This window comes from Columba livia, chromosome 3 (genome assembly GCF_036013475.1).
Source record: "Columba livia isolate bColLiv1 breed racing homer chromosome 3, bColLiv1.pat.W.v2, whole genome shotgun sequence".
Taxonomy (NCBI): Eukaryota; Metazoa; Chordata; class Aves; order Columbiformes; family Columbidae; genus Columba; species Columba livia.
This window is the reverse complement of record NC_088604.1, coordinates 120,064,315-120,083,696: the sequence shown is the minus strand read 5'-3', so window position 1 is coordinate 120,083,696 and position 19,382 is coordinate 120,064,315. Positions and strand designations below refer to the sequence as shown.

General features: G+C 43.5%; 1 protein-coding gene across 10 annotated transcripts in view; it reads left to right on the top strand.

Annotated features, from left to right (window-relative positions):
- The window catches only part of CCDC85A (coiled-coil domain containing 85A), a 284,415-nt gene that overhangs the window by 143,862 nt on the left and 121,171 nt on the right, over positions 1-19,382 (top strand). For 6 of the 10 annotated variants that reach the window (XR_010471815.1, XR_010471813.1, XM_065059377.1 and 3 more), the window contains exons 1-2: positions 7,752-8,560; positions 11,188-12,103. Coding sequence is in view for 7 of the 10 variants with exons in the window: in XM_065059377.1 (XP_064915449.1) it covers positions 8,342-8,560; positions 11,188-12,103 (1,135 nt within the window). In the remaining 3 variants the exon portion in view is untranslated. Of the gene's footprint in view, positions 1-2,537; positions 2,707-7,750; positions 8,561-11,187; positions 12,104-19,382 lie in introns of those variants that run through there. The other 4 variants (XR_010471814.1, XM_065059374.1, XM_065059376.1 and 1 more) reach the window with 3 other exon arrangements.

Below are 19,382 nucleotides of genomic sequence, written 5' to 3'. Positions count from 1 at the left end.
AAAAAAAAAAACAAAATTGAGGTAGGTTCCTTTTTTAATCACAACTTTCTGTTAGTCAGTTCTGGGGTCTTATGTAGTGGCATCTTATCCCCAGTTCTTCAGACTTTGTAGGACTGAACCCGGTTGTCCCTATCTTCAGATATTAGGAAGCTGAAATCTTTTATTTAACCTTTGAATGTTTGCTGTGTCAGCCTAGGAACTCAGATTTCTGGATTAGATCCTCTTTCGTTTCACATGGTGCTACATTTGCAAGAATTCCCTGTGCGGTGATCTTGCTTTGTGCACATAGTTTATCTAATGTTACAAACAGAGTGAAAACATTGTTGTGGTGGTTTTCGGTTTTTCTGTTGTTTATTTTTGGTGGGTTTTTTTCGTGTATGGGGAGTTTGTGTGGTTTTGGAGTTTTTTTATCTCTAATATCTCTTTGTTGGAAGCAATTGTTTCCACTGCAGCCTATCAGTTTATGTTCAGAAACACTTGCGCTTGGCAATTGTCCTACGTCAGCTGTGACAAAATGTACAGCAATTTGATTCTCTTTGCATTCCTCTCCATGTGTGTTCCAAACGTGACGGTGTGTGTCATCCCTGATTGCTGGGCTTTCATTGAGCTTGGCAAGATGTTGCTGGCAGTTCTGGTTTGTGCCGTAGTTAGGTTAAATGTTATTTCTCAGAGTCTCCAAGTTGCTCCCTCTCTGTTTTACCTCTGTTTCATTCAGGTTAAGATTTCTGCTATGGTCTGGCATGCCTGGGGCTATGCAAGCCATACATGGGGATTTTCTCTATCAATGAATTTCTGCTCTGCTTAAAAACCCAAACAAGTGAAAAACCTCGGCACTTCAATGCCCACCTATTAGTGCACCAGCAGTCTTGAGTCTGTCCATCTCCTCTTGAATTTATTAAAAAATAATAGCTGAAAGGAGTATGCTTGGATCAGAATTCCTGATTTGGGTATTCGTTTTCTTTGTACTGTTACTGTTCATAAGCAATTAGAACAAAACCTCCAATAATGTGCATATCGTTGCAGCAGTGTGTTGTGCAGAACATTATGATACAGCATGTAATGTTAAGCCAGCACTAGATAGAATAGTTCACTTACCTAATATATTGAACACAGCTTAATTAAATATTTAATGGATTTGTCCTGCTGAGAGGAATCAGCAGAATAACTAAAGAGTGTGTTCATGGAGATGAAAGTTGCAGAGGAAGGTGATCTGTGGGGGTCAGTGTTCAGTCAATAACCTCGTCAGCCGCCTTAGTGTAAACCTTTCTTCCAAGTGTGGTATCACGTGCATTAATGTGTATATTCATATTTCAGCAGCCCCAAACCAGTAAAGTATTTCACAGAATCACAGAATGTCAGGGCTTGGAAGGGCCCTGGAAAGTGCAATCCCCCCATGGAGCAGGAACACCCAGATGAGGTTACACAGGAAGGTGTCCAGGCGGGTTTGAGTGTCTCCAGGGAAGGAGACAGCCTTACTTTGAGGACTGTCATACTTCTGTCATCTTCCCTGTTGCAGCTTCATGTGTCCAAAGTGGTTCTAAGGTTCTCATAAAGATCGTCTGCCCAGGCATTTTGAAGTAGCCGGTTTGGTTTTGCTATCATGGACTTCATAATCTTTTCTGGTTACGTTACTGGATTTATAAATGTTTGACACAATTCTTACTAATACACTCCTTAGAGTTCTTCTTTGTCTCTTAATGTTAATTTTTCCTCTTTTCTCTTTGCAAACTTATAATCCTTCTGTTTAACCTTTGCTACTTTTTTTTCACTAGGCGTGAAGTATTTCTTGTTTTTTCTCATAAAAAATAATCTGTGAATAACAATTTTAAAAAAATGGCAAAAGATATCTGTTCTCTCGTGTTGCTTTCACTGGACAAAATGAGAACCAAGCAATGTTTTGACTAAGCCCAAAGAGCTCCCAATTCTAGCTGCTTTGTCCATATTATTAGCATGTTGCACCAGATCACTGTGGCGAATTACCAGTGAACTGGAGCCTGAGGGTTTGATAGATGTGTGATATATACTCTAAAAAAAACTGCAATAGTTTCTATATTGTTGTAGCAACACAGGGAGTGCATTCAATAGGAAGTATCACTCTCTGTGAGATAAACTCTGAATGTTTCACTTCACAGGAGCCTGAACATTGAAGGTTGTGTTGTTGGTGGCTTTTTTTTTATTATGATGAAAAAGGAATGGGGGTGGAGGGGAAAGTCCAGCTCTAAAAAGTATGGAGAAGGAAACAGGAATGATCAGAGCTGCAGCTGGTATAAAGGAAATGAATGTTATCCCAGCCACATGTGCTAGAGAGGCTGTGTTACTCCTGCTGCTTTTTATTAGATAAAAGTTGAAGGGGTTTTGTCTTGGGATTCTGTCTTGCAGAAAGAGCCGTACAGAAGAAAGCACCCCTCAGGGAAGAAAGGGTTTGGGGCTGGCAATGCAACATTGCAGATTAACTCTGTATTTTTAGCCTAGTCTAGTATTTAAAGTGAGTCCAGGGAAATATTCAAAAGACTCTCATTTTGCTTCTCTGTAAACAGGTAATCCCAGTAAAGACACAAACACCTCAGAATGGGAAGTCAGGATAAGCTGGAAGTCCCTGGAATTGTTTCCACTGAGCTCCACTGTGGAATCTGTCACTGTGAAGCAGCAAGGTATACGGAGAAACCAGCTTTAGCAAGAGACTGGTGGTGTCCCTCTGGCAAAGGGGTAAGTGACGGATAAATAACCAATGATTTCACAAAAAACACACCTTATTGTAGAGAACAGCTGAATTTCAGGGAGATCTGTTGAAACTGCAGAGCCTGTTTAGAAAATACTGTCCTGCCAAGGAAGGCAGTGGGTGTAAAAAGCCTTCACGTAGCCATGCAGCAGACAGAACGTGTGGGTGGCTGATTTAAATATTTTGGGATAAATGAAAATGATTCTGAATGTTACAAATAATTGGAGATCTGTCCCATATAATCTTGTAGATTAGTTTTCTTTGAGTGTACATAGCTTTATAAGTAAATATAATTAATAATTGTTTTTTAATAAAAAGTTTTTGTTAACAAGTAACAACAATGCCACTGAAGAGACATTGAAAAAGAAGCTTTTCGCTTGAAAATGCAGTGTTTTGTGTTTGAGATTCAGGGAAATGATAACAGAGTGTGGAGGCTTTCCTCTTCACTTCATTAGATAGCTGGTTTGGATCATGCTTCTTGGGATTTTGGCTTGTTTAGTATGAAGGCTTATGTGACTGGACGTGAAGTCCATGAGTATTGTTATTTGTACAGTTATCGAGGAACTCACTACTCCAGTCAGTTTGTGCCAGTGTCTTTCATGATACCAGAGCTCAGACTTGAAAAAAAGACATAGAAAGGAAGAGGCAAGGTGGGGAAAAAGCTCACGTGAAATATTCAGTGTCCATCAGGGCAGGGAATTTGTGCACGTTCCTCCTTCCACACAGTGGTTCCCGTCTTCCTGGCATGGTATCGCTGAATTGCCAAAACTTCTTTCTTTTTTTGTTTTTCCCCTTAATCTCATTCCAAGTCTTGTGGTTACTAAGGATATTGTAAATGCTTCAAGTTATGCTTTACTACATTTACGTTGGGGTGCTACTGTGGGACAGAAGATCTCAATCTTCATCCCTATAGATGCAGTGCCAGTATTTGCCACTTTTGCAAGGCTGTGGGAAGCAAAGGATATAGGGCATGCACATCTTCTTGCTTCCGGCCACATGGTCATTTACTTCCGTTTCATCAGCAATAGTTTAAAGAAGCATCGGGCCCCGTATTAACTCACTAATCAAAGATGAACACGAAACAAAGCCCGGTGTTACCCAAACCATGAACAGGAGTACAATTAAAACAAACCCACAGATGCTCTGGTTATGCTTCTTTGTTGGATTGCAGCCAGAACAAACTGTTAGCTGTGCAGAAAAGTTGCCAAGCTCTTCACGATAAAATCAACCCCATAAAAACGTTATAATTAACGATTTCATTCTAACATCTTTGGATGCCTTTAAGTTATTGTTTCAGGTATATTTTCTGATGAGTTGGAAAGGTGCCCATTTCTGTATTTTGTTTCTAAGGATCAGACATCTAACCGCTTGTTTAACTTTGAGCAGTTACAAAGCATATTCGTTTACATGTACCTCACTGACATTACCAAATGGTTTAGGAGTATTGACCAAGAACTGTGAAAGCAATTTCCGAGTCAGTTTGAGCGGCAGGACCTTTCCTGGTGCCTCCCGTGAGTGATCCATGACCTGGGGATCCCAGGGCTGTCCTGGAGGAGGCTCAGAGCACTGCAATCCTCCACTGGAAAACCAGGCGTTCTTTGGAAGTGGTCCAGCTGAAGCTGATCCAGCTCAGCACGCTGCTGCAGGATAGCTGGGTCACGAGAAATGTGGAGGTGGCAGTGGGAGGGAGTTCATGGCGAACTTTGCTTCAAGAGAAATTCTTCATTTTGAAAAAAAGGAGATAAACTTTTTAAACAATTTCAAGAAGAAAAGAAGTTTTGAATACCAAGGTGTCTGTAATGAAGGATTTTGTTTCTGGCCAGCTTTAGCTAGACAACATTATAAATGATATACCTTGTGTGATGGAAGTGGGTATGCAATGAAGAAGAAAATGTTATGGACTGCCTAGTATCAGTCTATGAATTTTTGTATGTACTAACGCTCAGTGAGCACTGTAGGAAACTCTGTTAGGAAACATTCTTCTGCCTTGCATTGTACAATATTCTTATTTGAATGCATTAATCAAAGTTACCCTGGTGTAGTGAATAAAGGAGGGGCAGCCAGGGTCTGTGGTTGTCAGGTTGGAAAATGAAGCCCCTACAATGGTGACAGGGCTTGCTGAGCAGCGGGTGGATCCTGTGGCCAGGGAGTGCTTGCACAGCCGGTGTTGACAGCAGGGACCTGGGACCACAGGACCCTCTTTGAGTGTCAAGGATTGTCAGGAAGAGATGGGATCCACCTGACCAAGTCAGACAAAAGCATCTTTGCCCAAATCCTGGCAAACCTGGTGAGGAGAACTTTAGCCTGGGAATGACCAGGAGAGAGCTGATGACAACCAGGCAAGTGAGCAAAGAGTGGCCCGGATTGGTAAGGCACTGCCAGGGATAAGTAGAGGCTCTTGAGGAAGGACAGGACAGGGAGGTGCAGAAGGGCACTCGTCTTTTTTGGTCACCATGGGAAGGTGTGGAGCTCTGCCTCGGGACGGGCGATGAGCCAGCAGAGCTCCTGGGCTGGGGTCAGAGCGCAGCCCGTGTGCGTGGTGCTGTGTTGGGTGTCAGCGGCAGACACGTGGATGATGGGTAGCACATCTAGAAGCGACTATAACTAAAATTACTTGAACTTTTCATTTTTAAAGCTCTTTCCACTTCCAGTTTGGGCATGACATTTTTCAAGTCTGAACTCTTCTCAAAAGTATTTTTGGAAAGTCTGAACAAAAACAGTGTAGCCATCTCCGTGTAAAGTGACTGCTGTGAAAGTATTCATTTGCTGTGACACATTTTTGGCAGACAGCTATTGAACAGCTTTAGGGCCTCACTGAAAATGTCCAAAAGTGTTTTTAAAATCATTGTATAATTATTATTGGTTATAATAATGCTTAGAGACTCCACCCAGCAAGCGGAGATTTAAAGCACTGGATAGTCCATCACACAAGCGGCACTGAAAAGCCAGTGCCAGCCCTCAGGGGCTTGCAGGAGGGTTTGCGGTTGTAGATCTGCACGTCCAGGCGTGCGCAGGACACACGGGCTGGCAAACCGTGCTCAGCTGTGGAGGTTTAACTGCGTGCGGGTGCTTATTGCTGCTGGCGTGTGGCACATGGTGTGAAAAAGTCTTTGTGTCAGGGCAGTTGTTGCCACCGCTGCTGATAACAGCCTGGGCATAGGGAATGACTCGGCTTTCGAACGGTGAGCTGGACTCTCTGAAAGTAAAGTTTTAGAATTGCCAGGAGATGGGAATAATTATGTCGCACCTCCCACTCGCGTTTTGATCTTGTTACACAAGCCTGAGTGGATGTGAAATTAGATCCTCTCCTTACAGAAACGTTCCAGATTAGTTTCACTTGATACATTTTTTGGTTCCATTATTAGAGCTACATTTGTCCCAAACTTTTGAAGTTTTACTTTATTAAACTATTTCTAGTGGCCATACTTTATGAATTCTCTTTTCACGTTTGTGTCTATACAATAAAGCTGTGAAGACACAAACGTGGAGGAGTTTCATATTGGTGGAGAACGTGGTGTTCCCTGAAGCTGCTCGTCCTCTATCCGTGCTTTGTGCGGCACCCCGTGATCAAAAGCTGTGAAATGCCATTAATGTTGAACCGAGGCAAGTGGACGTGCTTTCCTGAAGCTTTTCTATTAAAAATTTTCAGTAGTTTTTCAGTCAACTGTTTATTTCATGGAAAGAAATCATTTGAACTTAAAAAACATCTAACATCATATGACCTTTCAACTAATATACTGCTGAATTAGGAGAATAAGAAAAGCCTTTATTTATTGCTGCCTTTTCCCCAAGCTCTTTGTTTTTAGTTGCATTAAAATGGAATATATTTGGGCATAAAAGATGACAGCTCCTTTTCATGGCCTTTTGCTGTATTTTTGCCGTGGCTGGTCAGATGCTTTTATCTAAAGCTTTGTTCTTTACAGTGGAAAATTTTGCAGAGAATTTAAGAAAGTAATAGGCGAGTTTTCCGAGAAAATAAAATTTTCACACAATACTTATTGCTGATGGGGAAACGGGATTTTGTGGTGGCAAAGCTCCATGCTTTGCTGGAGCTCTTGTTGACAGTGATGGGCGTCAGGGTTCATTTGCAGCTCAGCAAACATGCTCGGCCTTTTGCTCTTCGTTTGTGCACAAGCGCTGGTTGTAGCAGGTCGGTGGGGAATTCTCTTGTGTCCGAGGAGCAGGACTTTAAATTTTCCCCTCGAGAATCAAAAGTCATCTTTAATGCTAAGTAATTACAAAATTGTGAAATTGGAGGTAGTAAGAGGCCATGAAATGAGTCCCCCTCCTCTGCCTGCAGGGGATTGTTCCGGGGAAATGAGGGGATTTATAAATGGGAATTCAACCAATTATTCAGCTAACAGTTTCAGTTCATCCTCTTCTGCCCCTGAGATACATCGTACCATGTTTCTTTGTAAGCGTCATGAATGGATTATCACGTTTCATTCTCAAATCATCTGCAAGGCAGATTTATGTCAACTCTTTGTATCTCTAAGCAAACTGGGAAATGTAAACCTCTCACAGCACCGCGGCCGAATATTCTCACGGAAGAAATATGAATATCCCGATCCTAATTCCTGGGGGGAGCTCGTTTCATGGCATGTGACCTTCAGCGTGAGAGTTGCGGTGAGGACCGCGATCCGTTGTGAGAACAGCGGGAGTGCTGGCGCTGTCAGTGAGATCCGAGGGGGACGCCGAGGCGGTGCTGCCTTTCGGTGATGTAATGCGGCAGCGGCGGGGGCAGCCTGCTGAGAGGGTGGCTGTGTTTGCACGGTTATTCCCGCCGCAAGGCCGCTCTCTGGAGCCCGGCGGGGCCGGGCCGGGAGCGGCCGGCGGGGCCGGGCCGGGAGGAGCCCATGCCCTGCGGACACCCCGGGACAGCTCCGGGCAGCGCGCGGCAGGTGGCGCGGGCAGCGCGCGGCAGGTGGCGCCCGCGAGCCGCGCGAGGCCGGCGCCGCCCCCCCGCCCGCGCGGGCCCGCACGTGGCGCGCGCCCCGGTGAAAAGCCGCGAGCCGGCCCGCGCCCGCCAGTGGCGCCGGCAGCGCCCGCTCCTCCCGCCCCGCTCCGCTAAGCTCCGCTCCGCTCCCCCCGCCGCGGCGGGGCCGGGCCGCGCAGCACACCCCAGCACATCCCGGCCCGATCCGCTGCTCTCCGCTGGCTGGGGACTCCGCATCCTCCCCGCTCGGCGCGCCGGCATCCCTCAGCCTCGGTTACCGGGAGAGGCACCGCTTCTAGGGCCGGGCAGCCCTGGCACAGCAGGGGGACGAGGCGCACGATGCTACCGCTGACCTGTTGAAAGCGCCGAGCTTGTTGGGTCTTCTTTTGTCTTGGCCGTCTTATTTTTTTTTCCTTCTGGGGGAAGTTTGCTCCCCAGCCTGTGGCCCGGCTTCCTCCACACCCTTTCCTGCTCCTCTTCCTCCTCGTTTCCAGGATCCGCTGCGTGCAGTGATTTCCCTCGTACGCCGCAGCCGCCGGGAGCGCTGGCCCTGGGGCACCCCCGCCCTCGCGCCGGACCTGCCCGCCGGCTCCGGGCTCGCCCTCCCCTCGGCGCAGCGGCGGGGCGGCCCCGGGAGGGCTGTGCCCCTCGGCGGAGGGGAATCCCCGGGCTGCCGGGCCGCCACCATGGCCAAAGTGGCGGCGGAAAGTTGCGGAGCGGCGCCGGCCGAGGACTTGTCCAAGGTGTCGGACGAGGAGCTGCTCAAGTGGAGCAAGGAGGAGCTGATCCGCAGCCTCCGCCGCGCCGAGGCCGAGAAGATGAGCGCGATGCTGGACCACAGCAACCTGATCCGCGAGGTGAACCGCCGGCTCCAGCTGCACCTCGGCGAGATCCGCGGCCTGAAGGTAGCGAGGGGGGAAAGGTGGGAGCCCTGAAGTTGTAGCCCCGGCCGTCCCACCGGGAGCGATCTCATCAGGTGGATGGGCTGGGAGGCGCCGTTACCGAGAATGGCGTGAGAAGTGAACGTGGACTGGAGTGAATAGCGTTTGATCCCACTTAAAAATGGAGTGTCCGGTGAAGAGATGACCAACTCTCCAGCAGGCTGCGGAGCACGGCTGCTGGATGCTCTGCCCCAGCGTGCTTTGGGTTCATGAAGACTCTCAAGCCTTGTCACTTTTGCCTTAGGCTTCATTGGCTCTTAGTGGGGTTAAATGATCACGCCTGAAGTGCATGTAAAAGAATAATATGCAGAGCTGTAGATATTCAAAAGGTGTTGGGTAGCTTGTGCTGGCTTCTGTCACTGTTTGAAGATGACTTATCTATCAGGCAGTCTGGTAGGCTGCTGGAGGGAGCTGGTTGTTTCCAGGCTGCAGCGTATGGCAGGTGATGGCAAACCCTTGGGCTTGGTTTCGGGTTGGTCAGAACCAATCCCTACTTGATTGTCTGAAAAAGACATCTGATAATGCATTTCTGATCAAACCATTTTCGACTGTATACTTCTGCAGACTACAGTGAGAGGCAGACCAAGCCTGTCATAACGTAGCCCTTCTTAATTTAACTGTTTGTTGAGTGAGAGACATAGTCCCTAATGTTTCCTTCCCAATTGTGAGGACTGGGAAGATAGCATGACTATTTAAGGATAATTACCTTGATGTAGTAGGTACACCTGTATTGTAGACCTAGAAAGTTATTTGAAAGTAGGTATGACTACATAAAATTTTTGATCTTGTTGCTTTGAGGAAGGATATTATTTTTAGGAAATTCCTTCAGTGAGGTGAGGCTGGAGGGACGGAGAGATGCAGTGTGGGCTCATGAATGGTTACGTGAGAGTACATTGGAAGAGAGTTCTTGACTTGTAGAATGGCTTTAAACAACTAGATTACTGAGAAAGTGCCTTTGATAGTAGCATGGTATAAAATAAATAGCACATAGGGGAAGACTTCCTGTGTCCCAAGTTTTCCTGTTCTGCAAGGTATGAGTGTGTTTGTGTCCTCTCCCTCTTTTTGACAATATTTGATGTCTGGGTGTAAAAAAGACCTGCCAGTGATAGTGCTTTAATAAACATAAAGCTTACATTTTAAATGTAAGTTAAATTACAGCAGTAGTATCTTTCTCCAAGGGTGCCATGACTTCATATGGATTTGTGCGTCTTCCAGATAAGTAACAAAACACAGCAAGATGTGTAGGAAGGAGTGACAAATTCCTCTCTCAATTCCCAGCTCCTCAAGTGATGTTTAACTTCCGCCTTTTGTTCAGATGCCCCAGCTGGAACTTTGGAAAGGGATTTGGGAGAAGGAGGTTTTGCGCCCTGCATTGGTGTCTGGACATCTGTTTTGTCCCCTGTGAACTGAGTGGTCCATGAGTACCAAAGACCAGCTGCGCCTGGTTTTGCTGGATGGTGCCTCCTGCCTGATGACTTGTGGGCTCCCACAGCTTTTGTATTCCACTAGGGGGTCAGTTTAAATATCTCTCACCAGCACAGATTTTTAAGGAGACCTTGTAGTATCATTGAGATTTCTCCTTTGTCAAATACGAGGTTGAAATTGGTCAAGTTCAAAGTTATTTTGAGGCAAAAATCCAGTGCATGCATGCACACAAATCCAGTGGAGTCAGAGAAGCTTCTTTGTCTTAAGGAACAGGGCTAAAATGATCTTTCCATAAGGCTAAGTTTTTAACAATTATGGCTCATTTCTACTTCCCATGTCATCCATAAGAAGGAATGAGTATTTAGATGGGAGAAGGGTGAATATGGTCATGAGCCAGTTTAGTAAAACGAGGAGAATGAAATATTGAAAATGTTTTCTTTGGCATATTAATCTGCTGTAGTAATAGCTTGAATGTTTTTGCTTCAGACTGTTCCTCACTTAGAGAAGGGCATGGAACCATGTACTTCATTTTGTTAGGAGTGAAAAAATCTATTAAAGCAGATTATTTCATTTCAGAGTGGTTGAAGCAGTTCTGCTTAAATGATGACTGACAAGGTTCTTTTATGCAAATCTGAAACAAAATCAAAGAGAACCCGAATATTTTAAATCTCCCAAAAGTTCATCTTTATGTGTGAATGTGCTTTAGGGAATAGAGAGTATAAATGTTAATAATTAATGATTTAAGTGAGATTTCTGATGTACCTTGCAGTTTTATTCAGCAGTGATTCTCAGGTGCCTCTTTCTCAAGGGAGTGGGGTCATCGTGAGAGAGCTTATGATCTGTGCCCAGTTTGGGAGCTAAATTATTCTGATACTTAGCATTAAAATTAATTAAGGACCTGCAACTTTTTATGCTGTATCAGAAGCTAGTCTCTGAAGCTTTTAAGATTAGCTCCACATTACAGTGATTATTTTTTTACTGGGCAGCAGCTTTGTTTGTTTGAAGCTGTTATAATATGCCAGATCTACCCAAACAATTAGTTATGCCTTGTTTGAGTGCTTAGGTGATGGATTTACGGCAGTGCTGATCACTGGCTTGTATTGTGGTAATGATATAATGTTAATTCTTTTAGATGCTTATCTCTCATGATTATCCTTCTTTTGAAGGATATCAATCAGAAGCTGCAAGAGGATAACCAAGAACTGCGAGACCTTTGCTGCTTCCTGGATGACGACAGGCAGAAAGGCAAGAAGGTGTCCCGCGAATGGCAGAGGCTGGGCAGGTACAGCGCCAGCGTCATGCACAAAGAGGTGGCCTTGTACTTACAGAAGCTGAAAGAACTGGAAGTGAGACAAGAAGAAGTGGTTAAAGAAAACCTGGAGCTGAAAGAGTTGTGTGTGTTGCTGGATGAGGAGAAAAGCGGCGGAGCAGGCAGCCGGAGCTCTATCGACAGCCAGATCAGCCTGTGCCAGTTAACCACAGCAAGTACCTACATCAGAGATGTCGGTGACGGGAGCAGCACTTCTAGCACGGGAAGTACAGACAGTCCAGACCATCATAAACATCACCCAAGTACTAGTCCAGAACACCTTCAAAAAACTCGGGGTGAAGGAAGTCCTGAGCATCAGAAACACCGGAGTGTCAGCCCAGAGCACCTGCAGAAGCCCAGGAGTTCTGGCAGTCCTGATCATCACCTGAAAGGACCAAGTCCGGAACATCACAAAACCATCGTCAAAGCACCTGAACAACAAAAGCACAGCAGCAGCAGCCCAGAAACTCTCCCAAAGCACATTTTGAGTAGTAGCCCTGAACACTTTCCAAAGCAGAGGCCTGGTAGTAGCCCTGAGCATCAAAAGCACAGCGGTGGCAGCCCAGATCATCTTCAAAAGCACACGTCGAGTGGCAGTACAGAACATCTCCACAAAGTGAGGGGTACGAGCCCTGAGCATCTCAAACAACACTATGGAGGAAGCCCAGAGCATCTCAAACATCTCAGTGGAAGCAGCAGAGAAGGTACCCTCAGGAGACAAGTAACGGATGACCTGTCACCTCACCACAGAAGTATATACAACGGAATGAATGGTGGGTCAATACATTTAGTGAAAACTCACTTTGAAATTTACTAAGGTAGTTTCAAAGCTATTTCAACTATTTCTGGAAAATGGTATAATATTTTATTTGAAATGAAAGGTAACGAGGCTGGTGTCCACATTATTCCTTTAGCAAGTGAGTTAGCTGGAATGTACCCATTTGTTCATCTAGCGGGTGTTGGGTGGATTAGAATGGTTGAGGAAAAGTGCGTCTGGAGCGTTGGTGGAAGGTGTCAAGAAGCAGCTCTTGGCCTTGATCCTGCTCTGGGGCTGTAGATGGAAACTCTGTCCCTGGGCAGAATCACACACGTTTCTTGTCCTGCCTGTCTTGGAGTCAGGACAATGAGATGCATGTCCCCAGTTGCGGTTCCATGTTCCTAGCCTGCTCTGTCTGGTGATGGAAAGATTTTAAAGTTTCCTGTTTATTGATGAAAGGCTTCTTATATCCTTTTCCATAAACTCTGGAAAAGACTCCAGATGAAGAGCTGGGCTCAGCATAAATGAATCTGATAGCTCCTAAAGCTTTTCAAAGCTTTGAGTTTGCATGAGTTTAACTGTAACAAATTAAAAATTAAGGAAGATCTTAAGGGTGCAGGTTTACTTTGTTTTAGAAGATATCTGATAAACATGCCTAGCTTTCAAGAGCTGTGTTTCCTCATGGATTGAAATTGATTATTTTTTTAAAGACAGTCATAATTTAAGTAATTTGTTATTTTGAAAGACAAGCAGTTACAACAACATTGAAGTGAATGAAATATAGCAAATGAAAGTATTAAAAACGAAGTTCAAACATCTTACTGTTCTGTAAAAATAACTTTCTATAGACTTAGCAGAATTTCTATACTCTGCTCCGTTTTTTCTTCCATGTGCTTGGAGGTAATTTCATGAAGGAAATTAGCGTCATAGTTGAAAACCCATTTCTGATTTAGATTTGAAGTCAAGCACTGAAGAAAGTGAGGATTTTGCTTTAGTAGATTGTCTCGGATGGAGTTGATGTGTTTCCATTTGATGAGCAGCTGGCAGAAGCTGCGTTGGCACCGGTGGAACTGGCCACTTGTTGCATCTGCTTTTGCGGTGGGGCAGACAGTGAGCTCTGTGCCGGTGCTGGCCTCGCTTCTCGTGTTGTCATTAACTTCCAGGATCCCTTCAGTTAAAATCACCTGCTCTGTAGGGGTCAATCCCAATTACTTTCAGTGAAATGTGTATCCTTGACAGGGCTGATGAACCCCAAAGTGGTAAGTGTAGAGTCTTCTCTTTTGAATGATTTGAAAATTATGAATGAGTGTATGACAGCTGTGTGAAGATGTGTAATGCATAAGTTATAAAAGTTAGTCTTGCAAAACTTTCATGAAATACTGTATTTCTATCTCCATTCAGTTCTTTCTGTTTAACATTGACCTGGCTGTAAGCAGGATGAAGTGTGGAACCAGACTCCCTAAAGGTGGCTTCTTACTTGTGCTCATGATGTTCAGCAATCTAGTCACTGTTTAGGTAGAAAGGTGACCCAAGGTTTTAAGTGTATATTTTTAAAACTCCTTTACAGTTTCTTGGCCTCCAGCATGATGGGCTTTCTGACACCTTTTTTGGTCCATATAGTCTTGTTAAGCACTCTGCTGTATTATTAACGGTACAATGAAAGCAGTGCTTACTTTAAACCTCAGTTGACTGGCATCCTTTGTGCAGGGTATTGAAACTATCTGCAATTTGGACTCAAGCCACAAGATGCTGGAGAGGACAGCTGGTGATTTGGGAGTCTGTTTATTGACTTCAATCAGAGCCCTGTCTGTCCTGCACTTTATATAACCATTTTTGTAGAGGACTTCTCTCAGCAGTAAGCTGTCAAACCTCTCTTCCTTCATATTTATATAATTTGATGTAAGCATGAGGTTTAATACTGACATTCATCTGACCTTGGTCAGTGGTAAAGCTCTGGGCAGCTTTGCTCTGAGGAGCAGGTCTTAAACTTCAGGAAAATACTTGGTCTGCACAGCAAGGCTGAATCACTGTGGGGTTTTGTGTTTCGATTTTGTCAGATATTGTGAAGGTGTGGACAAGAACAGTTAATGTGGAAGTGGTAAAAGTGCTGACCATTGTCCTTGTTGTGAAAGCAATGTGTAAATCTTAATTTGCATGGTCTGTGTCTGCATGTCTAAGTGAACCTGGCAATGGAGTACAGATGGGGAACTGATCTGCATCTGTTGTGAGGAATGGTGAAATTGTGGAAACGTGTGTTAGAAAGTGGCTTGGAGACCTGGCTCTAAACTATGATGAGCAATAGAAAAGGATGCTGTTTTTGATACTTATCCCAAGTCATGTAGTAAGTATACTATATCATGTTGGCTGTGCCTAATTTGTTTTAAAATGTAGAGTATATCTAGCTAGTAGATGTTTGATTGCACATCAGTGTGGTTACTTTGCAGGACACTTGTAGTCTTATTGCAGCACTTGTGGACTGTCATTTGAGCAGCAAGTGTGAAGTGCTTGTGATCCTAAGTGACAAATAGCAAAGACTAACATCTTTTGTCTCCTTTGTAAATGAAGGAGTAAAATAATATATTGCGACTGTGTAATCAGAAGCGGTGGATTCAGTAGCATGCAATTATCTATACCAGAGCTTGGACTGGATGGGAAGATGCAGGGAATGGAGCTGGAGGATTTGCAGGTTTGACAAACTCTGAAGCTAAAGTTAAAGCAGTTGCAATACAATATTGCAATGCTATCAGAAATATGATGTATAGCTGTAGCCTGCGTTACAGGAGATGGTATATGCATTAATTATTTGGGCTTCATGCATATTTGAAGTGGTCATGAGGTTTGCAGGAACTTCTTCAGTCTGGAGCTGCCTTTGGTCCACAGGCACAGCTGAAGGAATAAAGGATGTGATGAGAACATTTCCTTTCATAATTCTTCTCATTTTCTGCACTCAAAGGTTTGATCTTGGTATTTGTTTCTTGTAGGACATGCCAGCTTCCATTTATAAGATTTATAAAGCTTTAGAAAAAAAAAATACTTCAGAGTTCTCCTACACATTTTTCTGAAATGGGGTCCTCAACCTTTGGAGTGACAGAAAATGGGATGCGAGAGCTAAGTTTGGCTTGATGTTTAACTGAAAGCATGTGTATTTCATTTTAAAGACTCTAACCAAATAAAACATGATAACAATCTTTTGGTGTGACCACATTCTGGGTAATGAGCACAGAGGTATTTGGGATAGAAAGATTGCTGAAATTAGAAGAGAAAATACCAGCAGTAAAAACATTTTAGAGAGAACGTTTGTGCAACCTGGAATCCGTGACAGTTTGACACAAATATGTGGGCTATAAGTGCCTCTCTATAAATCCCTGTGCTTTCAGCATTTGCAATCTAAGTGGTGGTTTTCATTCTAAGCAATTTGCTGTAAACTTTCTATTTTAAGAAGTCCTTTGTTTTACTCTGGGCTTTGGCTTTTGTGTGAAAGGAAAGTATCAGAAGGCTTTCCTATGTGCTTTTTGCTTCCTGCTGAGGTTATTAATGAAGAGCAGTCAAAGTGCTGCCCAGCGCCGTGTGTGCCGCTGGGGCTGCGAGGATTCAGACACAACGAGTGCGACAGCACCTCTCCTTCTGCAAAGCTGGGTGCAGCCTAAAGGGAGACTCGCTCTACATCTGGAACAATTTCTGCTGGAAGTGTGTTTCTTATAAGGAAAATAAAACGAGAAAATACTGCACTGAGTAAAAAGAGGAAACTGTAGTATGACTTCAGAGAGAAAACACTTCTGATAACAATACTTACAATGAGTTAACTGCTATCCTCTCTGGAAGTAACTTGCATGCTGCTGGCCAAATAGCAAAATGGTGTTTAGGTGTAGGTTTGTTGTGCTTCTTAATGGTGAAGTGGAAATAATTTGCTGTCATTAATAGTGATATACAATACTTGGTGTGTGACCTGAGCTTTCCTGATGGTTCATGCCGCTGTCCGTGCCAGAATGGAGAGTCTGAGTCCTTGCTTGGAGGAAAGACGTTTAACCTGAGCACAGGACCTCCTGTAACGTAGTCCTTTGCACAGCTTTCTGAGTTACACTGTTATGGTTTTATAATGGTAAAATATGGTCTTAGAAATATTACAGTGATTAAATTGTCAAATTCTCTGAACTCTGGCACTTACAGTGCAGAGTTAGAACATTGTAATAACTGTAAGTGCTGCTTGCTTAAGAGCTTCAGCCTTGTAGGGTATACCATGTGTGTTAATCAAAGGGTGTCCTGTCTTCTTCTGTTCTGTCTATTAAGGGATTTTGTTTGTTTCTTTGTTTTTGTTTATTTCTTTTGAAATTTTATTTTCTTAGGAGGCTGACAATGGGGAGGTTGTGCAGGGATTGGAGGTGAGCGGGTTAGCAATTAGGGAAGAACATAACAGTCAGTATAGTGTGGGCTTAATTTTGTGCTACCATTCAAACACAAAGGGCATAGACGTTGGCAGGAGTCAATGGCAGCGAGACATTCCAAATTATAGGGTATTTAATGAGGTATACTAAAGTTTGTGTATGTAAGAAAATGGCTCTAGCAATGAAAATTCATTGGCCTCTGAGCTAGTAAATCATGTCTTAATTAGTAAACCGAAGCACAACTTATTTTAGGTCTTACTGTTGTGTACACTGATATATAGTTACTGAGAGAGCATTGAGAATTATCTTCAAGTCATGATCTTGATATAAATCTTGTCTGCATGTACTTTTTGAGTGGTTAAAGGGTGTTAAGAGAATCAGCTGGGACTGAAGCAAAGCTTTGAGTTTTGCTTAATGCGGAAAGAAGTGCATCTTGATATACCACATACATACGTGTGAAAAGATTAAAACAGAATTATACAGTGCTTGTGGTATGATGGGTTTTACCACCACCTTATCCAGGAATCCGTAGAAGAGTCCACTGCCTAACCATCAGTGTTCTTGTCTGGAGATAACTGTGGCACTGAGCCTTGGTAAAGCCATGCAGTTTGGAGGAGTATTGTATTAATAACAGGATGCTCAGCTGTGACTAAACTCTTAAGCCACACTAGCAGATTTAGCCAGACCCTCATTGCTGTGAAACAGCACAAAGCTGAGTTCAAGTCCTGAGCCTTTGGGTAATAACAAAAGGTAATGTGGGAATCCTTGGAGGCTGGGAGAAGAGATCTGATTCATTTGGCCTAAGGTGAACATCAGCTTCTGAGTAATAGAAACTGCAGGTGAATTTCACTCTGATGTGTTGTTCCATTGCTGTTAATGGCAAGTTTTTGTGTGTCTCCGTCTGAAACAGCTTGTCCTGGTCCCTGCCGGGGAAAAGAGAGAAAGTTAGAATACTGACTGCATTGGTCTGATCCAGCGTGGCAGTTTCTCATTTCTTTTGGTCATTGTTCCTTTGTATGTGGATGCAATTTTTCAGCACACTCGTTCTCCAGCTGTGGCTTGTAATATTCCTCAAGGACTTAATAATATCATCTTCACTGTTAGTGCACACATGAAGTACTGTGAAGGGTTTTAGTAATGTTCTTTGGTTCCTTTATGTACATGAACTAAGAATCCTCTATAATCTGTGGGGCACTCACAACCAAGAGATCTAAAAGCATATTTAAGTCAACAAGGAGAAAAATCCACCCTTCTCTCTTTCTCCTCTTTGTGCTATTTCTTCTTTTGAAATCTGATCACTTGTGATGGGATTTTCAGGCAGTATCCTAACAGAAGGATATAAAAAAATGAGAAGAGAGATGGATCAGCCTGGGGGAGGCTCTGGGCAGTGGGACTGACAGACAGTGAGATGAACAAGTGATAACAGTCATCTGTTTGGGAGGAAATTAATGATACAATGTGTGTGAGGGAAGGATATCTACTAAAGTAGGCTTTAAAAAAATTAATGCACTAAAGATACCAGTCTGTGCACATTTAGTGGTTTTGTAAGTCTTTCTATTTTTAATACTTTTAATTCTGCAAGATACGCAAAAACGAGTCAGGATCGTGACTTGAGATCTGTCCACGAGCATTTGGTGCACAGCATGGAAATGTTTGGAAATTTATTGCTTGTGAATGGGAAAGCTGCTATCTTGAGCTTGGCTGTCTTAAGAGATGAACAGTTATGTGAAGGCTGTGAATAACAACTAGGCTTAGTTCAACTTGTCAGTTCTGCTACCAAACTTTCGGCATATTTGCATTGTTTCTGTACCTTCCTGGGGAGAGGAAGGAACCAGCAGTTTAGCACCTGTGTACTTCAGCAAGTACGTGTTTCTTCCAACCTTCATTTTCTATCTGCATGATTTATGTGAACTTTGTGCTGAATTATTACAAATATTTTGTCAGTTTAGAGAGGGGAAAAATGGTCACAAAGTTTGTAATACTGATCTGTGAAAGTCCATTTAATGATTTAAGTGGTTATTTAGACTAATCAAACACAGTAGGGTTCAAGAAGCGCTGTCGAGAGTAAAAGATACGTTAGAGCTGAAAAAGCACAGTGCCTGTGGTAAGCACCAAGATAGAATGCCTTCTGAAGGTCTCTGTTTTGGTACTTCCTCAAGGTTATCCAGACTATTCCAGAACTTTTACGCCTGTGATATCAAACTTCTTTAATCTGATCAATAGTGAGATCCCTCCCTCAAATGTTTGACCTCAAAACTCACTAGATTTCTTTCACTGCATCTCTTTAAGTTCCTGTGAATTGTGAAAATTTGCCTTGATCAATGCTTGCTTGAGGCTTTTGGAGCATGTACTTGTAACTTGTATTTAAAGAGAAAAGATATTCGCTTTTTACAAAGGTTGCAGGGCTGATTCATCGCCGTAGCTCCCATTTCTGCGAAGTTCAGCAGATAATTCTCGGTAAAAGCATTGACAGGTGACCCACATCCCCTCTTGGTTTCTCAGTCTATTTTTGGTTTACAGTGGATGAATCTTAATGATCCTAAAAATCCATCTTACGATTTTTGTGGTCTGAAAACATTACCGATGGCATTAAGATGAGTCTCTAAAAATACTGTTTGATTGTGAGAGAGAAAAAAACCCACTTCACTGAAGCACAAGCGTAGGGATGCTCTGAGGTAATTGGCTCAGATTCTTCGAAGATTTGAGCACTTCACCCCTTGCTGACACCTGCCTTGCACTGCAGTGGGATGCCTGGACAGAAGAACATGCTGCAATATCTGTGCTCTGGCCGTGAATGTAGTCACTTGTCGTTACGGTCATTCATCTTGCTTGCTTCTGTCCGCTTTAGGATTTTTAGTAACCTGAAGTTAAATTTTGAATTTTAGCTTTTTGCAATATTGTTAAGTCCTTAAA